Source organism: Sapajus apella, unplaced genomic scaffold (assembly GCF_009761245.1).
Source record: "Sapajus apella isolate SASKATOON/1434 unplaced genomic scaffold, GSC_monkey_1.0 scaffold32, whole genome shotgun sequence".
Classification (NCBI taxonomy): domain Eukaryota; kingdom Metazoa; phylum Chordata; class Mammalia; order Primates; family Cebidae; genus Sapajus; species Sapajus apella.
In genome coordinates, this window is record NW_022436972.1 from 14,893,691 (window position 1) to 14,903,469 (window position 9,779).

The 9,779-nt window shown below is 42.8% G+C and overlaps 1 protein-coding gene across 1 annotated transcript in view; it reads left to right on the top strand.

Annotated features, from left to right (window-relative positions):
- Positions 1-924: 924 nt before the first annotated feature.
- The window catches only part of INTS6 (integrator complex subunit 6), a 90,898-nt gene continuing 82,043 nt past the window's right edge, over positions 925-9,779 (top strand). Inside the window, exons 1-3 of the mRNA XM_032294568.1 lie at positions 925-1,792; positions 2,160-2,237; positions 3,036-3,185. Coding sequence (XP_032150459.1) covers positions 1,682-1,792; positions 2,160-2,237; positions 3,036-3,185 — 339 coding nt within the window. The 5' untranslated portion in view covers positions 925-1,681. The remainder of the gene's footprint in view (positions 1,793-2,159; positions 2,238-3,035; positions 3,186-9,779) is intronic.

Below are 9,779 nucleotides of genomic sequence, written 5' to 3' on the forward strand. Positions count from 1 at the left end.
GGCGTGGACTCCTCACTTCAGGTAAGGTGACAGCAGCCAGAGAATGCCTTCCCTCCCACGGTATTTGGGACAAGGCTGAAGGAAAGGCACAGGCGGGGTTATGAGGAACCCACTCTCTGTGTGATCTGGACAAGCTGAGGTCAGTTTTTCCTCTTTCATAGGAGGTAATGGATTATGATGGGCTCAGATCCCCTTCAGCTCTGAAACAGACATTCTATGGCTCTAAGTAAACACGGCATGAGACAGGTATTTCTTTGGTAGGATCAGTTGTATTTCCCCAATAATAAAACTGGCAACAAACCGTTTATCGACACGTGAGTCTTCCCCTAGGCCCTTTTTGGGGGTTGGATAAAGAAAAAAGGATTTGCTCCATTTTTGGCGGTTCCTCCAGCGACAGGGCTCCTGGCCCATTGCGGATCCAGCTACCGCCTCTCGTCGCTCCCCAGAGGCCAAGCGAAGCTCCGGGCGAGGACAGCCCCTTATCCGCACTCCCCAGGGGGAGCGGTGTGACTCGCAGAGGAGATTATTCCCCGATCATAAACAGCCTCTCACTTCCCCTCCCCTGCCCGGGCCCGCTGGCTCCCGCCTCCGCCGGGGCGGCCCTCCGATGCCCAGGAACCACCTCCGGCGCCCGCCAGGCCCCGATCCTTCCTCGGGAGGGCGGCAGCGGGCCTGCCCTCTTCTTCTAACCGGGTGTTTGTCCACTCTACTCTGCCCTTCTTACTCGTCTACGCTACAAGGTGCGCTGACGCCAGCCTCCTTTTCTCTTCCCTCGACCCCTATCACCTCCAACAGCCAAGCAGAGGCCGGCAGTCCTGACGCACAGGCTCACCGGCGCTGCAGCCCCGCGCGCGCGGACGCGACCCCCACCCCACCTCGCGGTCCTTCCGCGGTCCGGCCCCGCCCCTTCCTGAAGCCCGCCTCCGGGTCGGCCCGCCCCCCGCCCTCTTGCTCGCGCGCACCCGACGCCCCGCCTCCGCGCGTGCTCAATAACTGTTCCCTGAGCCGGCTTGCAAGCTTCCCCCGCCCCTAAGCTGTTTGAATATGCTAATGAAGGGTAGGGACTAGCCAATAGAACGTTGGGGCGGTGTATCACGTGGCTCGGGGACGTGTCAGGGGTGGAGCCTCCGCAGCCCTGCCCGAGTTAAAACCGGAGTGTGAGAGAGAAAAGCGCTTCAGTAGCGAGAGGGGCTGAGAAAGTGGTGACACCGCCGGGGTGTGGAGGGAGTCCCTGAAACTTCTCCCAACAGCCCCAGGGCCAATCTCCCCTCAGCCCACTCCCCTCTTCGCCAGCTCCCAGGTCCCCACTCCCTGCACCGGGGGTGGGGCGGGGAGCCAGGCCCGTCTCCCGCTGGGACACACACAGGGGCCGGGAGCGGGGACGGGACCCCCGAGGCGGGGGGGACAGACCGACAGACAGACGGCCGGGCGCCCGCCCCAGCGGGCAGGCAGGCAGGAGGAGGCGGAGGCGGGGGTACGACGGGGAGGACTGGGTCTGGGGAGTTTCCTCTCAACTATCGGGGGAGAAACTCCCCGCAGCCGGAGGAAAGACCCAGACGGTGTTTTCCTCCCGGGGGCCGCGGTCCCCAGCCCCGCTTAGCGGCGGTCGCCGCCACCGGCGCCTCCACCTCTACCATCTCTTTCTCCACCACCTCGGGCCCCGCTGTCCCCGGCCAGCACTATGCCCATCTTACTGTTCCTGATAGACACGTCTGCCTCTATGAACCAGCGCAGCCATCTGGGCACCACCTACCTGGACACGGCCAAAGGCGCGGTAGAGACCTTCATGAAGGTACCGACTGACCGAGCCCGGGCGGCGACCCCGGCCCGGCTGCCCGCGGGCGGCAGGGTGGGGGGAGGGCGGCCGGGGCGGCGGGGCGGGGGTGTCGGGGACCTGACTGCGGGAGCTGCCGGTCTCGGAGACCCCCTCCCCCACCGCGCGGGCGGGCTGGCGCTGCGAGCCGGGCTCGGCTGGGGCCCGGGCTCCGGCCCCGGGCGGTGTGTGGGGAACGATCTGTGTACGGGGGGTGGCGTGGAGGGGTGGCCGCTGTGTGTGCGGTACTGTGGGGCGGCGGGGCCGCTGGGCGCCCCTTCTCTGCCTGGTAACCTCGCCTCTGTGTTTCTCTCTCGCCCGCCCTCTTCCTCCTACCGTCCCGCAGCTCCGTGCCCGGGACCCTGCCAGCAGAGGAGACAGGTATATGCTGGTCACTTTCGAAGAGCCGCCCTATGCTATCAAGGTAACAGCCCTCGCCCTCCCCCTTTCCTCCCTTCCCTTCCCTGTTCCTTCCTCGCTCGCCCTCCCCGCCCCCCCATTCACCCTTCATTATGCTCCCCTCCCCCACCCGCAGCGCTCCCGGCCGCTGAGGTCTCTTCCCCTGCGGGCTCCCACCCCCTCCCCCGCTCGGCAGCGTCCTAGCGCGGCGCGGAGTCGCGGGGCCACCGCCGTCCCCTCCCAGCCCGGCCCGGCCCTGCGGCGGCGGCGGCGGCGCTGCGATCAACATGGCCGACATTTCCCCTCCGCGGCGTGAGCGGCAGCAATGAACTGTGGGGGATATTTATTCAAGTTAGCCGGAGTGACAGCCGGGCCCGGCCGCGCACAGCCCGGGTTTGCATTAAAGGGGAATCGGCCCGGCCGGCCCGGGAGCCGGATGCCGGGCTGCGAGCCTTGGTCTTGTCAGATTCGTCTTAAGAGGGCCAATGTGATAGCTGCAGGTTAACTTCCTAAGTCCGGCTCCCATCTGCTTCCACTAGTACCTTCACATACCCACATTTTGGGTATTAGGTTAGGTAGTAAATTTATCAGTGAAGTTATAAAGTATTAAGGCTGTTAACTACCAAAAGCTAGGGAGGAAGCAGGTTTATTCCTGGGCCACCTTTGGAAGAGAGTTTCCTCAGCAGTGGTACAGTATTAACACGTTAACCAAGCCAAACCAACCAAAAATGAAGCTGCTACTTGGTGAACGTCAGATTATAACGGCTGTGTGTACATGGCTTTAAAAAATGAAAAAAAAAAATTCTTACATTTTTCTTTTCAGGCTGGATGGAAAGAAAACCATGCAACGTTTATGAATGAACTGAAAAACCTTCAGGCTGAAGGACTTACGACTCTTGGCCAATCCCTAAGGACAGCTTTTGATTTATTAAATTTAAATAGATTAGTAACTGGCATAGACAACTATGGGCAGGTAGGTTGAATAATAAGGTGGCAAAATAGTTGATTTTTCATTTTGTGAAAAAACAAAGTCCAGTCCAAAAACTATATAACATGAAATGCAAGTATAAAACATTCCAAATTAAAATAGAACATGCACATTGTACAAAGCACTCTAACCCTACTATATATATATTTTATTTTTTCCCCTTTAAAATGCATTTGTATTCCGGATTAGAATCTGAATCTTTTGCTATAAAATTGACATACATTCGGTTTTAATTCCTTGGAAGTTCACTAAAGACAGAAAAAAAGAAAGCATTCTACCTCACCACACTCAAGTTGTGTGTGCAGCTATTGTATGGCTTACAGGAACTAGTTAGTGCTCTTCCTTTCTATATTAGTAAAGATGTTAGAGGAACTTAATCTGTTTGTTGTATCAGAGCTTAATGTGACCATGTTGTATAACTATTCTGAAAGGTAAGAAGATTTTCACTGATGTACAGTCACTGGCTGAGAACATTAAGTTTTCTTTTGAAGCATGCACAGTTAACAACTATTGCAGGAAGAATTCTGAATTAAATTTCAGGCCCAGAGTTTTGATTTAAACTCCAAACCCTTGGAAAAAAAAGACTGCTGGAAAATATGAAAGAACCCTTCATTTCTTAACCCCCACAAGTCCTTTTATTGCACTTAACTTTCATCTGAGGATGAGAGGAGCTTTAAATCAACAATAATTCACTAAGGAATAATGCAAGGTGGTCCATTGTAACATTTTATGATATTACTGCCCTGGAAATAAAAGATACTGAATAACGTATAATGTTACATGTAACAATGGAATATTATTTCCAAGGAGCTCAATTCTTAAGTTGTAGTGGAAAGCACTATTCCCATATTTATATATTGGGTGTATGTTGTATTCTTTTCCCAAGTTGCACAATCCCCAGTCTTTGTTGAGTTTCATACATTTCAGAGAAATTCTTTCTGTGACTACAACTTCTATTTGCTTCCTATTGACGGAAATGGACTTGTTTCTGCTTTAGGAAATTATAAGCTTCTTAGGGATAACTTCAGTGCTTAAGCATCTTTGGAAATAGCTGACTTTAGTCCTACAGCATTTAAAGTGTACATTGAAATTCAGAGTCAGTTTACCAAGTTGAACTTCCATCATTTAATTAAGTAAATATGTACTTTTTTACTACATTAATACTTTTATGTTTTTCTCTTCTCTGCTGCTTTTATTTTGCAACTTTTAGTAATTTAGGTAGATTTGCAATGAACTTTTTGGTTTGTTTCTGTAAAATAGTAATGGATTTCTTTCTCTTTTATAATCCTTTGTGATAGGTAGTACAACACAATCTTATTGCTTAAGGTTTTCATCATTACCTCTTTGAGTTCAAAAAGATATTTAAAACTTGCCATTATTTCGTTATCTTTATTTGGTTGTCATGTTGCTAGTGTATGGCAGAACTATAGTTTCCTCTTTTTCTGCATCACATTTCATAAGTGGTCAAGGCATTTGGACACATTCACCTCCTACTACCTATTACAAATACCTCTTAGATTGCTTCGTTTGAAAAACTGCTTGTCTGTTTGTTTGTTTGTTTGTTTTTGAGACGGAGTCTGGCTCTGTTGCCCAGGCTAGAGTACAGTGGTGTAATCTTCGGCTCACTGCAACCTCCGCCTCCTGGGTTCAAGCGATTCTCCTGCTTCAGCCTCCCAAGTAGCTGGGATTATAGGCACCTGCCACCAGGCCCAGCTTATTTTTGTATTTTTAGTAGAGACAGGGTTTCACTGTGTTAACCAGACTGGTCTTGAACTCCTGACCTCGTGAACCACCCACTTCGGCCTCCCAAAGTGCTGGGATTACAAGCGAGAGCCAACACACCAGGCCAGAAGGACATTTGTAGTTTAAACCTGTATTTTCCTTTTCCCAGTTGATATCTGCCCCCAGAGAACACTTTAGTTCTTATCTATAAAACTTACAAAAAGTTTGAGGGAAAGGTGGTCCTGTGCTGTTACCACTTTGACCAAGAGAAGAACCTAGAGATTGGGATATTTTTGCATGTTAGGGTTTATAAATTCAATAACAGGGAGGAATGATGCTTCTCACTTATTTTGATGAATAAGCAAGGATTGCAAGGTATAATATTAATGCTTATGTCTTGAATTGGCACATTAAAAATGACACTAGCATTAAAATAAGCTACTGTTTTCAAATGAAAATCATAATTTGAGTAAAGAGTATTGAATTGGAAGAAAACATTCTTCCAGAAGATTTTTTTCATCATAAAACTATCTGATTTAAACATTTCACATTTTCTATTCACAAAAACGATTAGGAATTTTGAATGTCTCAGATATTTAATACTAAATATTGTTCATGTGTTTTCTTCTTTGTAAAAGTACTTTGTATCTGCCTGTTTTCTGTGGAATAGTTTTATTTTGTAACTTTAATGTCTTCACATAAGCATTTCCCCTTTCATGCTCTATACTAGGATCTGTGGGGTTCACAGTACTAAATACTTATATGTAATGTTAGTAGTTGAAGGAAATGAAAAAAGGTTAGTTAGATAGAACATACATATTTTATAGAGCATCGAAAAACTGTGTAATGTTATTTTCTTAAATGTCTATGGGTTAATATGTGTATATTTATATAGATATCTACCAGTCTCCCACATATATGCACATATATAATTTTTCATAACTAATTACAAGAATATTAACATCTATACTGCATTTGTTAACATAGTTAACATACCTACAAATAAAATATCTTTGAATTATTAGCTAGGATGCGATCAAAATTTGCAGGTTATTATGGTTAAAGTAGCTGAGAAAAAAGGAATGGTTCTTAGTGAATGTTTTCCTCAAGCACGTTGGATATCCCACTAAAAAATTCCATGCCTATAGATGTTCTATAAATAATTTTGATAATCAGTACCATTTACTGATATTTCTACAGTAATGGAACAATGTGTAGCCTTTAGTCTTTTTCCTTTATAGCAGTACTTTATTAAATTGCATATCATTGCAGATAAATTTGATACATAATTTTTTCACATGTGTTCAACAGAGTTTCAAATAATGCTGATCCTTTGAGAGCTGCTGAAAGTCTGAACCAGCTTTAATATCTAAAATTAGGAAATGTATAAAATTTGAGAGGTCTGATTAAAGTTTTATATGTAGATGAGTTAATTTTCATATTGTTACATATTGTTAATTTTCCTGTGTTCCATGAGCATTTTCAACATTGTCTTTTTTTTTTTTCCCAGTAAATTTAGGTTAGTTAAGATTAGCTAATAAATCTTAATCTGGCCTGCAAGTCATCATTTTTGTTACTGACCTGCTCCATACCTCCCACTACCTGATGTATACTAGTACTGATTAAATTGTTCCAGGGGTTAAAATGGCATGTTTTCTACTGTGTGCCTGTGGTGAAGACAGTGCTTTACAGATACCCTAAAAGGAGATAAAATATATGCTTAATTTTTTGAGGATTTTCCATGGTGAATGTTTACCTCACTAAAAAATGGTGGCTTTCAGACAATGTCAAATTTAATGATTCTCAGGGAAAAGAATTTTAACCAATTTTATTGTTTAGCATAAAGGTCTATTTTGTAAAGATAGGAGATAACACAGGTATAGTTCTAATACTGCTACTTTTTTCCCTTTACCTAAGTATTACCCATTTAATACTTAGGTGGTGTAAAATACAGGCTCCTCTTTGAAGGCTGGCAGGTGAAGTAGTGACAACTCCATTTCCATTTGGGTGTTTGCTTTCTCTTAAGACTATTAACAAATATATGAATAATAATTTGGTATTTATTAAGTGATAGTCTTTTCAATTGAAAGACTATATGTGAAATACTGCTGTGTTGAATATGAAGTGGAAACACAATGATGAATGGTATTTTGTAAATTTTTTAAGTCCATTAATTAAAAACATATTTTTTTAATTGTGGTAAGAAACACCTGACAAAATTTACCGTCTTAACTGTTTTTAAGTGTGCAGTTCAGCAGTGTTACATATATTCACATTGTTGGGCAACCAGTATCTAGAACTTTTTTATCTTGCAAAATTGAAACTCTATATCCAGTAAATGTTAACTCCCAGTCCCTGGAAACCTCCTATTCTACTTTCTGTTTTTATGCATTTGGCTACTCTGGATGTCACAGATAAGTGAAATCATACAGTATTTGCCTTTTTTAGACTGGCTTATTTCACTTAGCATAATAATGTTCTCAAGATTCATTCATGTTTTAGCATGTCAGGATTTTCTTCCGTTTTGAGGCCGAATAATATTCTATTGTATGTACCACATTTTGCTTATCCACATATCTATTGATAGTCACTTGGCTTGCTTCCACCTCTTGGCTGTTGTGAAAAATGCTGCAATGAACATGGGTGTGTAAATATCTTTAAGATCCTGCTTCCAGTTCTTTTGGATGTATACCCTGAAATGAAATTGCTGGATCATATTGTAATTCCATTTCTAATTTTTTGAGGAAGTACTATACTGTTTTTCATAGCAGCTGTACCATTTTACATTCCTACCAACCGTTCACAAGAGTTACACTGTCTTTATATCCTCACTAACACAATTTTCTATTTTTCTTTGACATTAGCCATCCTAGTGGGTATGAGGTTGTATCTCATTGTGGTTTTTATTTACATTTCTCTAATAATTATTTATATTAAGCATCAACATATGCTTGTTAGCCGTTTGCACACTGTTTTTGGAGAAATGCCATTCAAGCCTTTTGCTCATTTAAAATTTTTTTTTTTTTTTTTTTTAATCTTTGGGATTTCTTTATATTTTCTGGGTATTAATCCCTTATCAGATATATGATTTACAAATATTTTTTCCCCATTATGTAGTTTGTCTTTTCACTCCATTGTTTCTTCAATGCACAAAATTTTTAATTTTGGTATAGTCCAGTTTATGTATTTTTACTTCTATTGTCTGTGCTTTTGGTGTCATCCACAAAATTATTGCTAAATCCAGTGTCACTGAAGGTTTTCTCCTGTGTTTTAAGAGTTTTATAGCTTTAGATCTTCTGTTTAGGTCTTTAATCTGGTTTGAATTAATTTTTGTATATGGTATAAGGTAAGGATCCAACTTCATTCTTTTGCATGTGGATATTCAGTTTCTCCACCACCATATGTTGAAGAGGCTGCTCTTTCCCCGTTGAATGGTGTCTGCAAATCCCTGAGCTCTTCAGCCTCAATAGTTATTGTTAGGGGAGAGGGCAGTCTACTGTCAAACCTGCTTAAATGTGTTTTCCTCATCTTTATTGTGTAAAAGAAGAGCAGTGGCTGGAAATGTGAGAATTGGAATCCCAATCTTGGCCTTGCCATTGAATTATTATGTAACATTGGGCATTCACAATACTATCCTGAGCCTCTGCTGCTTCTTATTCCAAGTTGGCAATAATGAAGCCATTGTACCTTTAATATATAATTGATGAGAAGTTTAAATGGGATGATGTATTTGAAATGTACTTTAAAAATTAGGATGTGCTAACTAGACAAAAAGCATCATTTCACCCGAAAAAATTAGTATATTTACCTCTAGTTTTCTATTTTTTCAATTTTCAATTAAAATTATAAAAATCTAGTGGTATTTAAAGCTGATTATTACATGCTTTAAAAATCTATTAGTATCATGAAGTATATATTTTTCCTTGGGAAAAGCAGGTGTGAAAGAAAAGTAATAGAACTTGGCCAAAGTTGTCTTGGTGGCCGTTAATAAGCATAGGATGATGTTTTTAAAGGAGTGTTAAATGGAAACAATTTAAGTAATTTAGCAGATAAGTCAGAAAGTCATCCTTTTGCAAGAATACTTGCGTGAAAAAAGCGCGTGCTTTAGGATTCTTTCAAATGGGGAGCTCCCCCTAGTGCGTTTTAGGTGAGATTTACACAAGTTTGATTTGCAAGGAACCTATTTAGGAGCACATCTGTTGGGTAAATCAAGGGATATTTTAATAAGATTTAACTAAGCTCAAAGCAGCACAAAATGGGTGATATATTTCCTATAGAGCATTAATTTAATTATGGTAATTTAAATGAAAAGGAATGGCCCCAAACCCAGATTTTATTTTCTTTCAAAACACTTACTAGAATATTTCTTAGGAATTTTATACTCTAAATTTGTTTTCTCAAAGAATAAAAAGTTTTCTGGTCATGATCTTAAAAAAGACAAAAAAAAAAAAAAAAAAACCTATTCTTAGGATATTATTGCATTCTTAATGAGAAATTGTTCAAAATAGACCTTAAATATAAAAGTCAAAAATAGGCCGGGTACCCTGGCTCACACCTGTAATCCCAGCACTTTGGAGGTGAAGGCAGGTGGATCACTTGAAGTCAGGAGTTTTAGACCACCCTAGCCAACATGGTGAAACCCCATCTCTACTGAAAATACTCCCCCCCCACCAAAAAAAAAATTAGCTGGGCATGGTGGCACGTGCCTGTAGTCCCCTTACTCAGGACTGTAGTCCTGTCTCCCTGTTGGAGAACCACTTGAACCCAGGAGGCAGAGGTTTCAGTGAGCTGAGATGGTGCCACTGCACTCCAGCCTGGGCAACAGGCTGTCTCAAAAAAAAAAAAAAAAAAAAAAAA